We start from the raw sequence: 22,747 nt of genomic DNA, 5'->3' as shown, positions 1-22,747 counted from the left end.
GTTGAAATTATAAACACAGAAAAATCAGATTTCGTTCCACCATACAATACCATCTGGAAAGAGTCTAATTGACAAAGGCTAATCCCAAACACACTGCCCATGCAGTGCGAGCATATTATTGTTAGCTATATTTGTATGACAGTATTAGCACAACAGGGGCAAACTGGCTAAAAAGTCCACTCGTGACAACTATGCCCGCTCTTATGACACCGTTTAAGATGAAGGCCAGATTTAATGATTTGCTACAAGCTTAACTACACTTTAATGCTCAGCTGAGGTTTATTCTTTCCTAGTTGTAAAACAGTCTAAGCACATGGTCACTTTACTGGGCCTTTTGAAGATTACACACAATCTTCATCATTAGTTTCCATCAAGTGATTAAAAAAAAAGCATCTAGAGGGAAAAAATTATGTTTGATGACAGTTCTTTACATCTCTACAAACTCTTCAGATCAAGAGTATGAGACTAGATTAAAGCGTCCTTCAGCTACAGCCTAATGATGGCGATACCGTGGGCGTGGGTTGTGGTTTGAGCATTTGGATCCAGGGGGCAGATTTAAGCACCGGACACATCATTTCCTGCATTTTGGTGATTTTTTTTAAATGCACCAGCTCACATCTTCATTTATTTAAATCTGACAGGCAAGAAGAAGGATAGGCAGCATTATCTGAAGATTCATTAGCATGCTGAAAACTTACACATAACTCTGCTTTCAGAGCTCCTTCTTTTTTCCTGACTGATAACACAACACTCTGTGTGTGTGTGTGTGTGTGTGTGTGTGTGTGTGTGTGTGTGTGTGTGTGTGTGTGTCACCAGTGAAGTTCCAGTAGTTGTCTTGAAGTCAGACTTTAAATTCAGATTCCTTTTGGGATCAAAAAGAAGCCCTCCCTGCAGAAGAAGAAGAAGAAGAAGAAAACAATTGCTCCTTGCTGGGTAATGTTCTTCTTCTCCCTTGTATTTGCCGCGTGTCTGCATTCCTTGAGCATCTGTTCTGTTATGGATCGAAAAGAATGTATTGGAAGGATCCCCAAGGTTAACTTACATAAACCATTTGCTCCCCACTGTTTGATGCTATTAATTATGCATCGTAAGTATGAATATAAATCTGAGTCGTTTTTATCATTTGCATTTTTTTATTCTCATGATAGAAGAAAAAAACACACAAAAAAGCTGGAAGATAAGCGTGCAAGACATCTCAAGAATTTGCCGCATTCATGTAAATTTTATTTGGAAGCCAAAGTAAAAAAAACAAACAGCTACATGTGTCTGACATAAATCCCTGAGTGCACACGAAGCTCTGTGTGCACATGCCTGTTTTGTTACGCACACACACACAGAGTGAGCCGAGCTGGACAGACTCCATAATTCACGAGTAGTTCACAGGAGACAGTCTGGCTTTGTGGAGATGTTCTGTCATCCCTTCTTGTCAACTTAACACTGCTGTCCCACAGAGCTCGTTTCCATCCCCTCCTCCTCCTCCTCCATCCTCGGCTCTTCATGTCTTCACTCCATGCTCTGTAAAATATATATTTTCTCCCCTGAGTCTGAGAGCTGATTTCTCATCTGCGAGGGGATAGGAATCCTCTCCAGAGCGGCAATTCTTTACTCCACCTGCAACAAGTGAAGCACGAACAATCCAAATCCAGCCAGCGATTCTAAAGACTTTGCCTGCCAGTTCATCATGTCAGAGCGGGGAGGGAGGGCGAGAGGTTGCTCTGAAACAACACCTGAAGGTATCACGCGGATGAACTTGGCACGACTCCACGAGCCTTTTTTTGCAAGTCAAAGACATACAACTAGAACCGCTGCAGATTAAAAGCAAAATGGGTTTGGCACACTCTGCAATCGCCATCAGTCTTATGCGGGCTTGTCAGGATATTTCAAAATAAGAGGAAGAATGAGCGCCGCGATTATATTGGATTTTTCCTGCCCGTTAATGGGTTGAAATTCCTCCCCGCACTGTGTACTTTAAGATACCGTGGAGAATTCAAGGACTGTAGCAAAGCTGAATTCAAAAGCAGATTTGTAAATTTTCGTCCAAAACTCTCTCAGTCTCTTGGGAGCCTCTTAGAAAACACACACACACACACACACACACCACAAACAAACAACAAGCAATCTGCAGCCGATGAAGGATGTCAAAAACAAGAAGAGAAATTAAAAAGAGAAGCAGCAGCAGTTAAATTCTGCACTGCCACATTTCATTATTTATATCCTCCTCTCATCATGACTCCAGTGATGCTGCCGGAAGCGACAGTGTCCTTTGTCGTCGTCGTTGTCGTTTTCTTAGTTTGAATATAACTAGTTAAAAAAGGCTGTCTGTCACTGGTTTCTGTAGTGGAAGCTGACCCGAGCCTGCTGGGAACTGAACTGTAGTTAATTAGTACACAAAGCCTGAGGGACAAAGAAAGTTTAAGGGAGCTGAGGGCGGATTGGAAGTGGTGGATGAGGATTTGGGATGGGGGAGTCTTAAGTGTGTGGCACAGAGGGACTTATTGGGGGGGGGATGCTTTGTGTGTGTGGGTGTGTTCCTGTGTGGGGTACAGCAGGGGTGGGTGGAGGCGGAGGGATGAAGCAGAGGGAGCTGAGGCGCACAGACGGATGAATTGGCATCGTGAAGGGGAGCCTTGTCCCTAAGCTGAGAGCTTCTGCGAGCCAGCACACACACACACACACTCTCTCCCTGCTGGAGCCCGTCAAGAAACAAAAGGCCGGGTGGGTCTGGTGGGAAAGGACCTAAAAGGAGAGACTGCAAGACAGAGACTGCAAAAGGTCAAAGTATGGCATGAACTAATGAGGGCAGGCAGTTTGTCACGACGCCGCTTTGCTCTGGAGATGACACTTTGATGAGCGGTAAACTGTATCGTCTTTCTGAAAGCCTCACAGGGAAACAATTATATGTCCCAGCAGTATTTCCCAAGAGGCCTCAGTAACTCTCCCTGCACAGCCCCACTTTTATAGTAGGATTGATCAATTGATGCATTAGGTAAAGATGAACTGGGCTGATGGGACCAAGTAAAACTGTCTCATGCAGCTCAAATCACTTCTGGTTATTATTGCAGTGTATCAGCCTCAAAGGCTGCTCAATAACCCACGAGAGGCGCTCTCTATCCATTGTTATCAAAGCTCATATTGACGTCCTCCAACCAGTACGACCACAGTCCACTTAATGCCACAATTGATCGCCACTTAACGGCAATGAGCGGGGAGTCCGGGCTGGTATTACCTGCTGCCAGCGCGGACAAACACTTTGGGCCAGTGGCTGCTGGCAAACCAGCTTCCTCCTCCTCCTCCATCTCCTCCCACCTCCTCCCTCCAACCCGCCAGCTGCGTTAAACCACACGAAAACGTCCAGGTGAAAAACGGAAATGTGTTTTGCCTTCAAAATAAAAGGCCCCATAGGTAAAACGCCAGTAAAGCAGGAGCTAACGCTGATCTAGCCTGTGCAGTGGTTAATTTAGCTGATGTCACTTATTAATGTTTATACCGAGAATAAAAATAATTAAACAACAACAACAACAAAAAAGCGGCCCCCTTATTTACAAAAAGGATGTCCACAATACAGAAATGGATCAGCATATTTAATTTAACATAAATTTTACATTAGATACAACCCCTCCCACTTACCCAAGCTTTACTGGGAGTACTGTGTCCACTGAGGTCGGGTTCATCCCTCCTTTCAGTCTTGAACCGGTGACAGTGATATATAAGGAAACTGTAATAAGTACTAGACCACGGAGGAATAGAAGTGGCTTAAATAAATAAAGTTTTGTGAACACAGGTTGTTGTAACTACATGATATAAAATAAACTACAAATTCAAGAATTTCTATTAGTAATAACACACCACATCACAGCTTTTGCTGCTTCTTTGACAATAATAACAATAACAAAAATAATAATTTATTTTGTGCTATTCATTTATTATTTCTTGTAGAGTGTAGTATTTTAATTATTTATCCTGCTGCTGCTGCTGCTTTGGGATTAATAAGGTATCTATCTATCTATTTATCGATTCATCGATTTTTATGTCCATCCAGTGGTCTTTAAAGACATGCTCTTGTTTTGAAAGTGCCTACCGGAAGCTGAGGGTTCACGGAGTCTGCCTTGACGCCACCTCCAGCTCCCAGCCCCCCTCTGTGTGTGTGTCTGTGCCCCTGTGTTGCCATTCCGACGCACATCTCTCGTAGAGGAGCAACAGCCGCACGGAGTTGGTCAGAGCGGACTTCACAGATTCCTCTGCGGGCGGAGAGCGCTTCACACTCCGGGCTTCCACCCTCTTCTCCCGCGGGGGGCAGCAGCACAGAGATGCGCCCCTGGACCGAGGCTCCGTGTCGGTAAAGTCAGAGAATGAGACTGAGAAAAGGGCGCAGCGTAGCGGTCCTGTAAGCACCGCATCCACAACTACACTCCGGGGAGGATCTGGGGAGCTGGGTGAATGCAAACATACAGACGCGCTCGGCTACCTCTTGTTCTTTTGAGGATTTGGGTTGAATGGGGCGGCGAGAGCCCTCATCACAACTGAAGACATGAGAATGTGGAGGGGAACAAAAAGCTCGGCTGCGGTGCTCCGTGGTTGAGTCTCCATCCATCCATCCATCCACTCCAGGTCTACACACCTTTATTCATGTTGCAAAAGCCTGGTTTATGACAATGGATTACTTGCTGTGGGTGTGCAGCCTCGTTGTCCCTGTGGTCCTGGCTGTAGAAGGTAGGTCGTTTGATATTTTTCATCACTACTTTTTTGCTCCCCGCGGATGAACAATGGGCTGTTTGTAGGCGCTATAAACTGACAGCGAACCATGTTATTGTCAGGCAGAGGGATACAAAAATCAAAAACATACAATTACACACACTGTGCCTCCTTTTCATGACAGTGTGAATCACGCTGAGGTCAGTTTGAACACCACATCAGTGATGCACGCTGTCTACACCGGAGAGATTACATGCAACACGGCATCCGTGTGTTCCGTAATTACGGCTGTAAATATAAGGCGGGCTCCTGGGCTGAGCGTCAGTCTGCAATTCATGCACACATGCATCAGAACGCCCCAGTCCGTGTGTGTGTGTGTGTGTGTGTGTGTGTGTGTGTGTGTGTGTGTGTGTGTGTGTGTGATTACTCCCCTGTGTTTCCATTGCGGCTGAAGGACTGCCCTGTTGCTATTGTCCTTGTTGTCACACCCACGAGCCCGGTGAGGATGCCCACCTGCCCCACCTTTCTTCCCCCCCACAGCTCCACAGAGGTTAGAGACGGACTCCACGGAGGAGAAAAAGAAAGGGCTCCTCCTGTGATGCGTGCGAGAGGTGCAGACATGCTGTGGGTCCTGTTAAGCGGGGCTGCTTTAACAAGTCCCGGTGTGGCTCAATCTCTGGCCCCCGGACAATGCCGCTGGGACGCTCATGTGAAACGTTTTCAGATGACAAGTGTGAGTTAAAGGTCAGCGGCTTAACAAGTGCGCTGCGAGCCCAACCCGGAGCCCCACCTCCCCCGGGGGGAGAAGCACACCATCGCCCACATCCCTTGCTCCCTCGCCCGTGGGCTCCTCTCTCCGAGCTGTAGCTACATTTCTCTGCTCTGCCTCGCCTCCCTCTCTCCCCTCCCCGTCCAATCTGCCTCTCCTGGACCGTGGCCAGCCCCTGATCCCTCATCAATTCTGGTGTCAGCAAGTAAATCAATGCAGCGGCAGCAGCACTCTCCGAGTCCCAGTGGGCTGTGACGCCAAAGGTGATCAGCCCCGCTTTCCCCCCTCAGCCCGACCACTAAGTGTTACTCAAAGCACGGGGGTTAACTAATGTTTGTCCTCTGAGGGTAAACATGAAGGGCAGATCATCACTCGGGTTTAAATGAGAAGTCGTGGTGATGATGGTGTGGGCGGGATTACATGTGCCTTGAACAGTGGGGTCTCTTGTTGTTGTTGGATCCACCTTGGCAACTTGAAAGTGTGCGCTTTAATTGCCAAAGTGATCAGGATGACTTATCTCCGGTTCGCGCCAGCAGATTGCAGTAAAAGCCTGGGCCAGCTGTGACGTTTTTACGTTCTAATGCTCTCATTTACAGTCGGCGTTTACTGTACTCTTTTTAAAAAAACTCGTAAACGAGATGGATGAGCGCTCAGAAAGCGTTTTACAAACGCGCCCTGCAAGACTGCGGTGCAAAACGCTCGAAGGGAGGACGGGGGGGGGATTTTCATATTAAAAGCGAGCCTCATTCACATTTGTTTTTCCTTCCCTACTTCCTACACACACGAATGTCAACAAGAATCGTTATTTGTTGACCTGTAAAAGCAGCTGCGCGTGTTTAAATTAGGTCAGCAGCACAAAAAGGTGCTCATCATCAGGCGTCAAACTGAGCGTCGCACTCAGCTGTGAGCCTGTAGAGAGAGAGAGAGAGAGAGAGAGAGAGGTGCACTGTGAGTGAAGTTATTATTATTAACACCTGCAGCATTTACAGATCTTCACGGCGACGACGACGATGATGATGTTTTGGGCTTTTAATATTTCATGTGTTTGCTCGTCGGCAGTGTCTTGTGTAGTACAAGGGGGGGGTGGGGGGGGTCTCTTTCATGATGCGGCCGCTCTTACAAAGTGAATAAAACATCAGCGTGTGTGAGCTCCCAGAGCGCAGAGCTGTGTGGCATTTTGGCGATTATAAAAAATACAAAAAAAGGGAGAAAGAAAGAGCCTCAAATGCCACGGGGGTGGTGATGCTCTAAAGTTCCCACTGCAGAGCATTGTTTTTTTTTTACCCCTGGGGGCAGAACGACTCCACTGCTGCTGTAGTTTTATGGGAGAGGTGGTGGTAACGGTGGTGGAGGGGAAGAGATTTCTGGATTTGAGTTATAGCAGTTAGGGGATCTCAGAGGCATTGTAAATTTAACGGGAGAAGGGGTGGGGTGAGGAGGGGGAAGAGGTGTGGAACAAATGGGATCTTTTTCAGCGGGTTTCTGGGAGTCAGTGGTTTGATGATGATGATGATGAGGAGGAGGAGGAGGAGGACGTTGACACACTCCGGTGAGGAACGAAAACCGTGTTCACGCTGCAGTTTTAGTGTTTCGAGCAGCACGTGAGCCCAGACTGCACAGGAGTCCACGTCTTTAAGATCTCGGTAGACATATTGTCTTCCTTCTGCTCCACATGGAGGTCAAAGGTCCACCCACTCCCCTCTTAACACCCCCCCACATCAGCTGGGTGCAGTCCTTGCCTTCACAGAGGGGGCTTTTACAGATATGAGCTGGTCACCTTGCTGCCCCTGCTTGTTGCGCCGTGTGAGGTGAAGCCTGTTTTAAAGAGGCATGAGCTCGAGGCTGTGGTTAGCTGAGGCTGAGCGGATCTGTCTCCTGTTGCCTCTGGGTACAGGGGATAGAGGGAAGGGGAGGTGTGGGGGGTGGATCAGACACTCTGGAGACGGGCCTGCATCCACGGATCAGCAGCGAGCCGTCCAGTGCTCACTTGGCTGTGCGCCGCGAGGGCCCGCGTGTAGCCAAGCAAAGACAACAGGCGCTGATTTCACTGATTAGTCCCTCCTCTCTCTGGCTCGAGTCGTGCTAATCAGTAAAACAACCTTGTACACGAACGTGCATTCGGGCTCGACAAGTGAAGTTATTAACCGCTGTCGCTCATGCCCTTTCGCACGTAAAGCTCAGAAAACTGAGAATGCATTTGCCCTCTGCGCAAATGTTACCTATTAATTATCATGCCCAGGTAAATGGGATTTCTGTTGTCAACACGCAGACACACAAAAATGGAAGCAGCCACTTATTCCTCCTTAAATTAAATGATTTTTTCTTTATTGCAGAACCACTCATATGCTTATTCCAACCGAGCAGCCTACTTTTCATTTCTGAATGTACTGTACATTAAATAAATTCTGCTTAAGCACAAATCCCACACTTAAATGTGGCCTATTATGCTAATTTCCCGCACTTTGTTTTTTATTCTTGGACTGGGTTGGAGTACCTCCTAGCTTTAAAAAATCCTAATTTTCCTCTTTCTGGGTCTTGGTCCAGCTCCTTATTTTCTCTGTCTGAAACAACGTGCCAGCATGCCTCTGATTGGCTGCCTCTGGTATACAGAAGGTTTAATAACAAGGGGGTGGGGCTTCAGTGCTAACCATATTAGGGATATTCCTTCTTGCTGACATCACACAGAGCCAAGAACCAAAAAAAGCTATCTAAAAGTGATTGGTTCCTATAGCTCAGAGGGATTTCCTGCACATGCTCACCTCACTGAACTTTGGCCGTGCTTAATGTGAGCATCTACCACTGTAACAGAATATAAAATTTAAAAAGGGTGTAAAGGAAAACATTTTAGTTCTTCTTCAGCTAATGCACGACGCACGACTCCTCTTGCTCTCCATTATTTCAAAATTATCAAGTCATTATGAGTTTATGTGATTAGTGAATGCCTAATTAACCATCGTTTAGCAACAGCTAATGCACAGTTACGTCTTACATGTACACGGCTAGATTAGCTGGATCCCAGTCAGAAAGGGAAAAGCTGCTCCCATAAGTGTCTAAAATGCTGCTACGTGTCCCGAGGATCACAGATGGCGACTGATCAATCAGGGAGCATAAACTCATTACATAAACTCTTAGTGGCTGGATCCGATCACACGGGTGACCTACAGGAAATCGTGATGCATGTTTGCACTGAATCATCATGAATCATGCTTTAGATCAAACTGAGACACAGCATACCCACCCCAGTTTCAAGCTTTATGTTAAACTTGCGTGCTTCATCTTCACTGACTTTTTGCAGTCTCAAGCATTTTATTAGTGAAGCCTTATAGGATTTAACTCTCAGTTTATCGCTGCACATCAAGCGGCTGTTATCATTTACACACACATCCAACGTTACCTAGCATAAAAACGCCACATCGGGATGTCTGTTTGCTTCCCTTTAACCACGATGTGAACGTAACTGTATGAAAGACAGATCAGTGCAGGGGGGGCAAGGGGGGGCAAGTGTCCCCCTGCTGTGGAGCCTTCTATTAGTCCTGTACAGTGATTTAAGTTGTTTTCTGTATTTATTTATTTATGTATTTATACTGGAGAACCTTTTTGCGTCTCATTTATTGTCTCTTTGTTTTCTTAGAAGAGATAATGATACAAAAGTAGTTTTAAAGCGTTTTTTGTTGGCTTCATTAACATATAGGGGATTTTCAAATACCTTTTTAAAGAGAAATGTGCCACCCTGCCTAAACCCCCACCCCCAGGTAAAATTTCCTATATCCACCAATCACTGTGTGTCTTTCATTCTGCCGTTAGAATGAAAACTAGTGTAATCTTGCATCTCCACTGGCACACTATTGACCACCACTGAAAAGTAATCTATCCCCGTGCATGTATAGATCTATGTCCATTATCTCCCATGCTCTGAAAAAAAAGAAGAAGAAGAAGAAGAAAAGCCGCTGTGGTTTTGCCTGAATAACACACATCGCTCATATCAGCAGCCACAGATGGACGACTGATTTAGACACCCAAATGCAACTTATTTTAGTTAGTGACACTCAAAAGCCAAGGACACACTGTGGTGTAACCACTGTCTTCAGCGGGCTCCACCGGAACAAAGCCACCAAGTGCTACTGTTGCTCCACACAGGACACGCTATTTGTTTTAGCCTCTCACACCCTTCTCCGGCGCTGTTATCAACAACTTGTGAGCAAATGGTGCACAGCGGGAGTTGTGTCATTGAGTCTCCGCGAAGAAAAGTGTAATTGTTTCAGTAATTAGCAGCAGAGGAACAATGGGAGCCTGCACGGCCACACAGCTGCAAGAGTGAGTGAGGTATCAGATGAACTCAGCAGATCACCCCCACTCAGGTAAACGTGTGATTGACAGCCAGACGACAGAGCTCATTGATCCTGCTGTTTATTCTCAACTTCTCCTCCCCATCCCCCCCCCCCCTAAAAGATTGTCGACTTGGCTCTCACGTCTTCGCAAAGTTGTAAACAGCCAGGTGACGTAAGCATCTGCTCACCTGAGAGAGGTCACAGTTTTTTGTGTTTTTGCCTCAGAGAACAATATATTCCTGCTCATGTGACCCCCCCCCCCCTTCAATTCCCCTGGGATATTTCCCCTCTGAATAAAACCCTGAACAGGCTTTGTTCTTTTAGTCCACAAGTGAATATTTGAAAGAAGTGCATCTGTGGGTGCCAAATGCAGAGAAAGCCTTAATTAGGCAGCAGCACAGATATGCCACGATTGTCAGAGCTTTCAAAAAACTGAACGCATGTGGGTGGAGGTTATGGAGCGAGGGGTGTGTGTGTCGTTTTTACCTGCATCCGTTTCTGGAGAACAGAGAACTGTGTGTGTGTGTGTGGTCTTTAAAGTGTTGCAACACTTTTTGTTTTTTTTTATCCTTCTTCACACCATTTAATTCCCAGTTTGTGAACCTTACTCCTACTCTTAATTTGCAGAAACCCTTATGGACAGTCGGTGGGCTACCACAGAGCTGGCTTGGACCACATTCCCAGAGAGTGGGGTGAGTTTGCGCATGTGTTTAGCTTAGTTGTGTTTTTTTCTCCTCGCTCTTTAACAGCATTTGTTCCATTTGCTTGTTAATAGAGCCCAGTCTGCCTTGAACAGCACACCTCCTGCTGCTTTATGGCTTTGTTTTTGCAGTGTATGTTTGCTTTCTCGGATTCTATAAAGCAAATGAGAAGCACACTGTGAGACATTGTGCGGAGGATATCAAAGATTTTCAGACCACGTGAAAAGATCAGCAAAGGAATATCTCTTTTGTGCTTTTTGTGCATATTGCACTTTAAACATACTAATGAGCAAGCGCACACAAACAGGAGTCAAATCCCCGCCACGTTTAAGGACTATTAGCTAGACTTTACCTTGAATGTCTCCCTAGGATAGAGTAGCCTGATAACTGAAAGCATGTGTCTTTTATAATGTGGGCCCAAGAGCGTATTACAGACAGAAATTAAGGTTTTCAGCTGATACCCCCTATAGGAATTGTGAGAAAATAAAACAACATGAATTTGACCCCAGGGCTAACAGCCTGACAGACCTCCCCCACACTCGGCCAGTGTAATTTGTCTTCGCTACATGAGCGCAAAGTCAGTCAATGGAAATGGTGGGTTTCCATGGAAACGATCTCCGGCAGCCCCGGCTCCCTTCTTCCCCCCCCCACCAAACAAGGGCCGGCTCTGAAATGTCCCAGCATCCATGAAGTCATATGTCACGACTGGCGAGGCAGCCCCTCTCCTCACGCCTGACAAGCCCATACGTTCAAGGAGGCCCGGCAATTATCATATTTGTCAGGTAGTGCATCAGCGGGGTTGCCGGTGATTTACGACGCCTAATGCTGACTCTTGGGCTCATCGTTTGGGGATAAATTGCACGCGGGGAGCTCAGAGACGTGAGATGAGTTATGCATTATTTTCCTCCGGTTGAAATAATCAATTTCTGGAACGCTCATTTGTTATGGAAACGAAGCATTCAGTCCGACGTGGAATTAGAGGGTGGGGCGGCGGTGGTGGGGAATCAAAACAATTGACTTCTCACAAGGTTATTTCCTAATGGACTAAATTTATTGACCCACCGATACATTTATCATAGCTGCTAATGTTAGTTACCATATAGAGACGCAACTGTTAACAACACATAAAGCCATAGATGGTGCCCGTGTCACACCGGGCCCCTAAATCACTATTTCTACAGCAAGACATCAGACTCGCAGGGACACAAACCAAAGCAGATGCAAATATGTGCTCCTGTATTGTGTGTGTAGGCATAAGAGGACATATATAAGAGTCCATGTAACCTGAAATGCTCCAGAGTGCTGCCATAGTGCAATCACACTGAAAGCATTGCATTTAGATGGCCGTTTTAATAAATAACTCACTGTTTGCATTATACATATATGGAGGAGAGGAGGTGGTGGTGGTGGGGGGGGGGTTACAGAAACCGAGTCTTCCTTCGGGGCTGTTTCGATTGCAGCGCAACAGACATCGATGCGAGCGCTGCCTTCTATAGGTGTGTCTGCACCTTGTTTAATAGCTACTGAAGTTGAGCTTTGACGGAGCCCCGCAAGTGACTGATTTGCTGATGATGATCTGAGCTGCGACACACGATCGGTATCAGAACTCGTCAAACAGCCATAATGTGTGAAATTTGTTTTAATGCGAAAATGTTTTCTATTGAAAGTCCATAATAATTAGAATTTTCTGAATGATTCATGCAATTAGAAGCTTTTTAGCTGCAAATTATTCTGCACAGGCCACGTGTACGCGCACACGCACGTCGTGGGAACGTGTGTTGGTGTGCACGTGTTGTATATTCGTGCAACCATGTTTATGCCAGACATCACTTAGCTGTTTTCAACATTCTCTATGGGTGAACAGTTTGCATTAGGATGCACTGCATTTAACACTATTTAATATTAATTATCAGCGTATTAAAAATTGAGCTTCTGCCGCAGCTCGGTCGGTGCTGAGCGAGAAATGGAACTGTTTTTGCGTTGAGAGAAAGCATTAGATAATCACGGGGATTTTTTCTCCTCATTTAATTCTTAAAGCCGTTCCGCTCCTTTCTGCACAGTATTTACAGTCATTACCTCCCCTCATCGCAGTGTCTCCGTGTTGTCTCCACAGTGGGAGGAGGTCAGCGGATACGATGACTCCATGAGCCCAATCAGAACCTACCAGGTGTGCAATGTCAAACAGCCCAGCCAGAACAACTGGCTGAGGACGGACTATATACCCCGCAAGGGCGTGCTTCGCGTCTACGTGGAGCTCAAGTTCTCCGTCCGCGATTGTGCAAGCATCCCCAACATCCCAGGCTCCTGCAAAGAGACCTTTAATCTGTTTTACTATGAGTCAGATGGGGACATGGCCACGGACACCAGCCCTCTGTGGAGGGAGAACCCCTACGTGAAGGTGGATACTATTGCCCCAGATGAGAGTTTCTCTCTGCTGGAAGCGGGAAGGATCAACACCAAAGTGCGCAGCTTTGGCCCCCTCTCCAAGGCAGGCTTCTACCTGGCCTTCCAGGACCTGGGAGCCTGCATGTCTCTAATCTCAGTCAGGGTTTTCTTCAAGAAGTGCTCCACCACCATTGCCAACTTTGCCGTCTTCCCCGAGACCGCTACGGGAGCAGAAGCCACCTCCTTGGTGATTGCCCCGGGGGCCTGCGTGAACAACGCCATGGAGCTGTCCGTGCCGCTGAAGCTGTACTGCAACGGGGACGGCGAGTGGATGGTTCCCGTGGGCTCGTGCACCTGCAACGCCGGCTTTGAACCTTCCGCAGACAGCACTCAGTGCCAGGGTACGTGTATTTAACAGACATTTCGACTTTTATTTAACCAAAGCTCCTTTATATGCTCGGCGCAAGTCACCTCAGTCTGTGCCCTCTTCCCTGCATTTATTGTGTGGCTCCTGAAAGAGGGGGTGGGTGAAGGAGGGTGGAGGAGAGTATGAATTAATGAGCTGTTGTAGAGAGGAGCCGCATACAAATATTGTGCGGGCAGGACAGGAGGGAGAGAAAGATAGCGGGAAGGCACAGAAACAGAAAGGCAAGGAAAATGCGCATAATAGAGGCGGAGAGATATTAACAGAGAAAAGGGAGATAGCACGATGTACAGTAAAAAGGGTTGAATGTGCCCAAAACAAGAAAACGGGACAGAAAATGAAAAGGGAGGGAAGGTGCAGGGAAGTCAAAGACAGACAAGCAAGGCTTCCTCTCACCTGGGTGTGAGAAATGTTGTCTAACATTGGCTGAGAGCTCATTCGTTGCCATTTGGCTGCTCAAGGTTAAAAGCTTGCCGCCAGCGCCTGATAAAAAGCTCTCCAGGGCCTCAGCCAGCGGTTGTGATGAGGAAGTGTAATTTCCTCCGCGGCCTCCTGTTAGTTAATCTACAGGCGGCCACACTCATTAACACCATTCAGACCAACGTGAGCCAACACTGCCACGCTAACATTAATCACTCAGACATTTCATTTCTTACCTCAGTCTTGCCTCTCGCTCACAGCCAAACACAGGATGAGATGGAGAGGAGGAGGAGGCGAAGAAGAGAAAAGAAGAGGGGGATGAGGCACAATAAGAGCGGGGAGAGGGAAACATTAAGTGTATCAAAAACTGGAAAATCATGGTGCCCTCCAAAGAGGTTAATGGATTGGAGAAAAGAGCGCCGGGTGATTCAGCACCCTCTCGAAAAGGAGTGGGGGAAAACAAACAAATAAGAGAAGATGACAATGCAGCCCTTAACACGAAAAAGAATAAATCAGATCACAGACTGTAGAGCCTTAAGGTCTCTTCGGATTGTGAAAGTGTAAAAAAACACACATTTTCGTCTCGTCTTTGGCTTTTTATTGCACAGCGCCGTTGCGGTGTCATTAGCTGCGCTGATTTTTCCTAAAAGTGTCATTGTTGGGGAATTAGGGTGGAACTTGAGTTCAAAACGAGAGACCACTTAACCCAACTAGTTAATCACAGACTCTCCCTCCTGTCGGAGCCCTCATGCTGACACGACAGATGTTTGCCAGAGACCGCCACTTTTACAGCACCGGTTAGGAATGTGGCAAACAGTAAAACAAGGGGGGCTGATATATCCGGACCTTTTGCTGCTAATCCCCTTTATCTGAATCCTTCTTTAGTCTCGGCTTATGCTGGTTTTATCCTTAAGACTTGATATCACGCAACCTTCAGCGTGATGCTCTGGAATTCAAACGAATCGCTTTGGACACATCGTGTGAGATAACCGTACTTTTCGTATGCTTTCCTAATAACTCCGCTCGGCTAATTCGCGTCTGCTCTGATCATTCGGATTGATTTATTGGCTTATTACGGAGCCGTTCCACACGCGCGTGGAGGCCTTGTTTGTATTCCGCGGCGCGGATTCGGAGAACCGAGGACTGAGCAGACACTGATTGATGGGTTTGGGGTGTATCCCTTTTCTCAGAAGCATTCTCCATCCCTGTTTGTCTGACAACAGCAATCTCCTGTCAGCAGTCGGTCTTCATCTTTATCCTCCTTTTTCCTCCTCTTCAACATGAAACTTTGCTGTCATCCCGACTCTCTTTTTAGGGAGATTAATGTCACCTAGCTGAGAGAGTGAAAATGAAAGAGCAGATGCAAATGTATAGATAAGCCCTCGTGCTTAAGTGTTCGTCATTTCTCACGTACGTATCAGCGCTTCCTCCATAAATATTGAGCTTTGCTGCTACTTCACAGGTACTTTGTTCTCTGACAGATGTGACAGCCCCTGGTCTTGTAGATAAGTGACAGCCCAGCATGGTTTTTTTGTTTTTTTTTTGTTCCTTTATTTACTTATTTAGATAGATCTATATATATTTTTTTGCTTTTGTTCTTATTGTCCTTTTCATTTTTCTCGCCCACTCATCCAGCGTGCATCCCCGGGACCTTCAAATCCAAATTCGGAGAGGGATTTTGCGCTCCCTGCCCAGCCAACAGTCGCACCAGTGCACGAGGAGCCAGTATCTGTCCGTGCCAGAATGGCTTCTACCGCGCTGACAGTGACCCCCCTGACTCCGCCTGCACCAGTAAGTCACTCTCCGCTGCACAGACTGGAAAAATAGTCTGAATTTGGAATATCTTTGGTGCTCGTTGTGACTTGTTTGTAGGGGCTTCATTTTAATCTGTTCATACCAAAAAGAGAAGTAGTGATTGTGCCCAATACACTAGTGCTCCCTGTGGGGTGTAAATCTTTCACTCTGATGAAAGTGTCACTTCATCGGAACAATGTATGTAAATAGGCTTAAAACCAGCTTGGGGGAAGATGCTTGGATGTTGCCGTTTTCGCTGCTGTGTGCTTCTGCACACTCTGTCACTTTTTAGATTGATGCTGCTTGAAATGATTACATTTTTGGGTTCTGTTTTAGCAGAACGGCACACGAAACTGCACAGCTTGTCTGCACACTTCAGTGTCGATTTGTCATGATTGTAGGAGTGGACTATGTTAACATGTTTTTTTCTCAAATCACGTGATTGTGTTTGGTTTTAGTTGGTGGTTATCACCACAGCAGAAAGAGAAATGGTGAAGCCAGTTAAAGGTTTTGCCAGTTTCCTGCAGCCAAACCTGATCAAGCTGCAGGTTGTTTGCAGACAACTCGGGGTCTCCCATGATAACCACTTCCGGTTGCAGCACTGGTTTCACTTAGCAGCAGCCAGCAACCTCCAGCAAACACTTTGACAACCTGTCGGGTTGCATTTTTCCTTAACCGAACCGCCTCTATCACCCAGTGCTAGGGCTTGTTCTGCCTTCACGACAAATCCCAGTGCTGGGTTTCAAACATGATTACATCAAGAGACCCGGTTACAGCGCAACACCCTGCTTTGTGACAAGATTTTTAAAAATCTGAGAAACATATTCTTTGTTTTTTAAATCTTCCACTGGCATGGAAAGAGGACTTTAATTGCTGCTGAATTGCAGTGTGTTCAGATTTCTCGTGACGCAGGAGTTGTCCACTGTGCTGTGCGCGATACAACCACCAGTCAGGAGAAGAAAAACGTATATTTACTGACCGATAGTGAAGTGGTTCCTGGATGCTGCTGGCGTCGATGAGTAAAATTGCAAGTTGCAAACATTGATGCTGCACCAAAAACCTCCTTATGCTTGCTGAAGTCAGTCACCAGCAGCTCGCTCCTAGTTTACATGGAAGGCATTGAAAAGTTCAGTGTTAACCAGAAACAGAAGAACGTTCATCATCATCAAAGTAAAAGTTGTGCTCAGCGTTGCAGCTGAGGCCTTTTAAAAGGTGCAACTTTTACTTTGAAGGTAAACAGCTTCTGTTTCACGTTGCATTTGTCACCGTTTTAAATGCTGCTTTGGAAATAGGAGACAAGTTGGCGTCCTCTATGCAAACTAAAGGTGACTGCAGCAGTCTGCTAGTGACCAAAGCATTCGCCTAGAGGTTTTCGCCAGCTGCTTGAGGAAGACATTTTTCCTAGTGATCAATGGTTCAGGGGGTCATTGAACAGTCTCTAATCCCGTGTGACTGAGACGTTATCAGTTTCACAGCGCCTTCCAGCAACCATTCGCCAAGATGGTTGCTGGTTTAATAGGAATGTTAGACTGGGTTTTTCACATGTCTTAAATGGCAGATGATTTATCGCATGGTTAGCAGTCATGTGACCACAAAGTCTTCATAGTTGGAGTGGGAACATAAGGGCGGAGCCATTGGGGGAAACACAAATGGAACAAGAGCTGGGTTACTTTTGGGGCTCTTCTTTATGCACCAGGCAAGCAATATGTATTCAAGTTAGTGGGGACGATCTTTATTCAGTTCTCCCTCAATAAAATTGAAATAGTAACAGGACCAACTCACTTTCTGAGTGGAAAGTAGCAGCAGGTGGGCCTACCTTGGTAGGGATGTAGTAGAATAGTAAAGCAACATAATGTTACGTGCTGAAATTATGAAAAAAGAATGTGTCAACAACGTACAGGTCGATAAAAAGCTCCACTTGGTAACGCGTCAGTAAAATCGTCAGGGCTCTCAAATGTCAAACATTTTCTCTTTCTAGGCTCTGAAGCCGAATACACAATGCTCAAAACTCAGTTTGACATTAAAATGGCAAACACGCGTCTGTCAGCGTTTCAAATTTAACGGTAGTTTGGTGGTAAGTAATCGGGTCTGGTGCTGACCGCGGTGTCGGTGCCCGTTCTGCATGGAAGGGCCTCGGAGAGGAGCCGCAGCCCCAGTCGTGCTAATGGAGAGCGACATGTGCTGCCTTGACCGTGTAAAGTCAGGCCCCAGGGGCCTTTCGCTACGTTAAGTGACACACACGGCTCGCAACTGTCTCCCCCAGATCCTCGTCACAGGAACACTGTGGACTCTGACACCGACCAGTGTGTGCAGACAGGCGGGCAGGGACACAAACACCGCCTTCGACTAAACATGCAAACACACACAAACACACAGGCCTGACAGTTCTGTCCCTGCGGTCTGTCAGGGCTTGTGCCAGGCAGCCTGCGCTTTGTGTTGGAAGCTGTGTGCGTTGCACAAGAGAGGCTCAGCCAGTCAATGGCCGGCAGCTTGGACTCAGCGTGTGTTTTAGATGGGTGTCCAATTAAAAGAGCCTCCACTCTGAACTGTGCCTGCCTAATTAGAAAGGACAGGGTGAGTGAAACCCAGCTCAGGGCGAGCTGGCTGAGCTGAAGTCCGTGAACAGGCGGTTTCAGAGCTGATAGCTTGAGAGAGCCCCCCCCCCCCTTCGCTCTCTTTCTGCTGTGAGACAGGTTAGACTTTCTTCTGCTGGAAGCTTAGAGGCAGAGAGCTTCTCTTCTCTCCCTGTAACAGGATGAAAAGCACGTCTGTTGAACCAATCTGTGTTGCCTCCCTCCTAGTTTATCATACTTTATCCAGGTTTTAAAGGCTCTTGACTCAAAAACGTAGCACTGCTTATTGAATTGCGGTGGCCTTGGGTCATACTGGCACGAGAACATGAATTTCTATCAAGAGTAGATTAGCTAAGTTCCATAAGCACCGAGAGTGTGGTTATACATAGGAATGGACTACAGGGCTGCTGGTTTTCTGTTTGTGTTCTCTTAACATGTTGTCTGTTTCAGTACACTTAGCAGCACATCTTCTTCCTGAGATATTAAAGGATTTTTACACCACTGGGGAGGATAATGCCAGCATTGCATCGGGAGCATGACTAAAGCCTCACTGTGTGTTTTTATTCTCTGCCTGCCCACCTGTTTTAACACCTACGTGCGCGTCTGTGTTTGTGCAGCGATCCCCTCGGCGCCTCGCAACGTCATATCCAGCGTGAACGAGACCTCTCTGTCCTTGGAGTGGGAGGAGCCCGAGGACACGGGTGGGCGGAGTGACCTCGTCTATAACGTCGTGTGCAAGAAATGCCTCCGAGACCGGAGCCCGTGCACGCGCTGCGATGACAACGTGGACATCGCTCCACGCCGGCTGGGGCTGAGGCAGAGGAAGGTGGTGGTGAGGAACCTGCAGGCTCACACCCGCTACAGCTTCGAGGTGCAAGCTGTCAACGGGGTTTCCGGGAAAAACACAACCCCACCCAGATACTCCATAGTCAACATCACCACCAACCAAGCCGGTTAGTAGAACATCTGTCAGTGACACTGGATGTTTCCACAAGTTCATTCATAGAGTAGCTCCAATCAATACCACTTAGCATCACGATGAAACAGGCTGGTTAGTGAATCCCACGTTCAGTCAATGTCTATGAGTGTCTTAATGAGCTTTTAGGATACAGAGCGGTGCTAACACCAAGAGTAAACATTGCTGAACAAGCTCATTGAAAGCGACAGATGGACAGACTGAGCAGGAGCTCAGCCTTTCTGAGGGTGTTACAGGAAAAGGCAGATAAAATGTAAAATGTACACTATATCGCCAGCGTCAGCATTCAGCCCACTGTCAACCAGGCGTCTTACGTTACATCACTGCCAATGTCACCTTTCAGCATCTCCACTTAATATTTGCAGTGTCATCATCAACCAAACTGCTGAGCGCTTTTCACACGCTGTAATTACTTTCCCAGTTAACCTGCGCTTAATCCACCTTAATGCAGTTTATGGGCCCAGGACAATGGCTGTCAGTTGAGTCTTCTTCAGGCCTCACAAATCAATAAACTGCAGAGCGGTGAAGGTGAATCGCGTCCCACTGTTCTTTAACCGTTCAGGTTGAAGAATTTTGAATAATAATTATCTTACTTGGATGGTTTGTGACTTCAGAAGAGGAAAAATCTTGGCAACTTACTGTGAGGACCCGCCAACTTGGATATGAACACACTTTCCAGTACCAGTGTAATAATATACTGTTCTCTCTGATGTCCACCCACAGCACCTTCAGCAGTGCCAACTGTCCATCTAATGCGCTCCACCTCAGACACGCTCAGCCTGTCGTGGCTGCCCCCGGAGAAACCCAATGGAGTCATCCTGGACTATGAGATTAAATACCACGAGAGGGTAAGCTCTGCCTTTATAGCTGCTGCCTTATGTAGGTCATAGTGGGTGTCTTATTTACTCTGACCAAGATTATATTTTGGACACTGGTGTAATGCTGCGATGGAGGTGGACGTTTATATTATAAGCGTTTATGCAAACTCAGCAACTGGTTGTGGAGATGCTGCATCGCTTGCATTGATCAAATTCCCTAGGGCCATTTTATAAACTCGGATGGCTAAACATCCGAGTATACTGCCACCCCTATATTAAAAGAATAAAGCTCTGCAATGGCTCTGCTAAGTCCAGCGTTTGGTACCAGGCCCATTATTTTTTAAAGCTTTACAGGCAAAAACACCACGGAGCGTTTCTAAGCCTGACAGGGAGAATTTCATGAATATTTCACAGCAGCATCATCTCTCTGTCGTTTAAACCTCCATCTCTGCAATTGTCATGCAAATGTTAGAATTACTCCATTCATGTACACAAAGTGATTTGCATGCATTTGATTAGCTTTGCTGGATGACTTCACATTCAATTGTGGGAAAAGTTGAGGCAGGTCCAATATTTTTCTGGACGGCTCTGAATGTAGAAATGATTGAGCTTCAGAACTTTAATATGCATAGGAATAAATCTTTAGTTAAAAAAAGGATCCAGTAGGTGCTAGGAGTGTTAGCCATAGTTAGCATATTACTTAGTCAGCCGCTGTGCATCAATAAACTAAATCTGTGATTTAAAAGTGTCATTTCTAAAGTGCAGCTTTTGTTTTTTTTCTGTGCTTATGCTGAACACTGCCTTCGCCCTTCAGTTAGAGTAAATACTAAACTGTATTGCAACAGAAGCTCAGTTAGAGCTGTGAACTTCATCTGTGGCGTTTGCTAGCAATAGCTAGTTTGCTAATAGTAGCACCATTAGCCACAGTAGCAGGTTTTTTTGGTTAAACTGGAAAATTTCAAACAATGAATTAAAGATGTGTGCTGCCTGTTATTTTTTGTTCAGCAAGATAATCTGTATAAATGAACACACCTTTTATTATTTTTTTAAGCAAAAATTGAATTAGTTAATGTTATAAACATACTACCACTAATCTCCTGTGTTAAAACATTTCGAGTTTCACTTGTTGGTAGATGTTTACTCTCAGACGTGTCATGGGTGTAGCACCGTGATGTTACTTGTTTGTCTTGTGCTCCACTACAGGTTACAGAATACATGCCCCAGAATGTATTTTGTAACGTATTCCGTTACGTTCCTCAATGAAAGTAACGTATTCTGAATACTTTGGATTACTTTATATATTATCAAACTTTTTACAACTACATGAATGTACTATTGCTGTGTGATTTATTACTATTACTGAAGGTTACTTGCCATACCAATACCAACTAGATTTTTAAATCGTGATATAAAATGAGTAACAGTAGGGTGGACATTAGGTAAGGCTGCACTTTTTGCTGCGATCTTGTATTGAAAACTATTCCACGCGTATATAAAAAAGGTCCGCGGCTCCGAACCGTAGTAAAGGCACCTCTGGCTAATACTTCGGATTCCGTGTCGGGCTCGTAGCCGAGAAATAGCTTTACTTTGTTGTCCGGATATACTTTCTAGCAAGAGAGAGGCGTTGCAAGGCTGCTCCAACGGAATTTATTGTTTCGCAGAAAAACACGAACACAGTGTACATTCGAGTCTTAATAGCTTACTTACAACTGGGTTACACTGCCCATGAGGCTACATTCTTTAGGGCTATGCCTGTAACACTCTGCCTATTGCCTTCATGTTAAATAATTTTTTGAACAATAATTTTTAAAAATATATTTTTTAACATCATTATGCGGGCTGCAAGTAGAGGTGACGTGTGCTGCGAGATTGAGACCCAGGCATTAGAGCCTCTGCGTGTTTTGTTTGGGTTTTCACCGGCGTGAAATGACCAGAAATAGAGAGAGGGGACAAAAATAGAGAGAGGACAGCCTAACATATGAAACAAGAAAAGACCGCAGTTTAATCCATTTACTTCAACAAAGTAACTGTATTCTGAATACCACCTTTTTAAACGGTAACTGTAACGGAATACAGTTACTCATATTTTGTATTTTAAATGCTTTATGCCAGTACATGTATTCCGTTGTTGGGGTAGTAGTGTATTACTCATGACTCATTACATTTCTTAAAAGTAATGCTTTGTGCTATCTAATTACTTGTTGGAGAAAGTAATTTGTTACACTACTTAAACCTGCTACATTAATCCATGTAATAACTTAAAATGCATTATCACATAATTACCACATAAACCCGAGGCTACACCTCCATACAGCAACACAAATCCCCATCCTAATGAAGAGACATTAACTTTCTATTAGTTTTTATGCATGAACAAGAAACTAACACCACAAAGCAAAGTTGAAACCTAACCCTAAGAGGCTTTAAAGGGATCTCCACAATTGCTACTTTAGAATTATCTATAAGGAGATATCAAGGCTAGAGTGCTGGAAACCCGACTGCTCATCACCGCCTTTGTTACCTGTTGAAGTTCAGGGTCTGGCTGCTGGGCTGTGATCAGCACTTACTCAGCTTTAACATCATTATGGGTTCTTGGCTAGCTTTGTGTTAGCTTACTCTCTGTGCACACACTTCCAAGGAGTCGATGTTGTGTTAGCGTTTGTTGCTGTCTGGGTTACAGTTTGCATTTCACCATCACGATGTTGTCGCTTCATGCAATAAAAAATTTAATTAAAAAATTAATGCCCATACAGGGAGTGCAGAATTATTAGGCAAGTTGTATTTTTGAGGAATAATGTTATTATTGAACAACAACCATGTTCTCAATGAACCCAAAAAACTCATTAATATCAAAGCTGAATGTTTTT

At 45.7% G+C, this 22,747-nt stretch overlaps 1 protein-coding gene across 1 annotated transcript in view; it reads left to right on the top strand.

Annotated features, from left to right (window-relative positions):
- The first annotated feature begins 4,124 nt into the window (after positions 1 to 4,124).
- Positions 4,125 to 22,747, top strand: part of ephb3a (eph receptor B3a) — a 37,253-nt gene continuing 18,630 nt past the window's right edge. Inside the window, exons 1-6 of the mRNA XM_005752486.2 lie at positions 4,125 to 4,710; positions 10,417 to 10,481; positions 12,604 to 13,276; positions 15,355 to 15,510; positions 18,704 to 19,039; positions 19,786 to 19,910. Of these exons, the coding sequence (XP_005752543.1) occupies positions 4,647 to 4,710; positions 10,417 to 10,481; positions 12,604 to 13,276; positions 15,355 to 15,510; positions 18,704 to 19,039; positions 19,786 to 19,910 (1,419 nt within the window). The 5' untranslated portion in view covers positions 4,125 to 4,646. The remainder of the gene's footprint in view (positions 4,711 to 10,416; positions 10,482 to 12,603; positions 13,277 to 15,354; positions 15,511 to 18,703; positions 19,040 to 19,785; positions 19,911 to 22,747) is intronic.

This window comes from Pundamilia nyererei, unplaced genomic scaffold, assembly GCF_000239375.1.
Source record: "Pundamilia nyererei isolate P.nyererei 1_Seehausen unplaced genomic scaffold, PunNye1.0 scaffold00362, whole genome shotgun sequence".
NCBI lineage: Eukaryota > Metazoa > Chordata > Actinopteri > Cichliformes > Cichlidae > Pundamilia > Pundamilia nyererei.
This window is presented reverse-complemented; position numbering and strand designations above follow the sequence as displayed.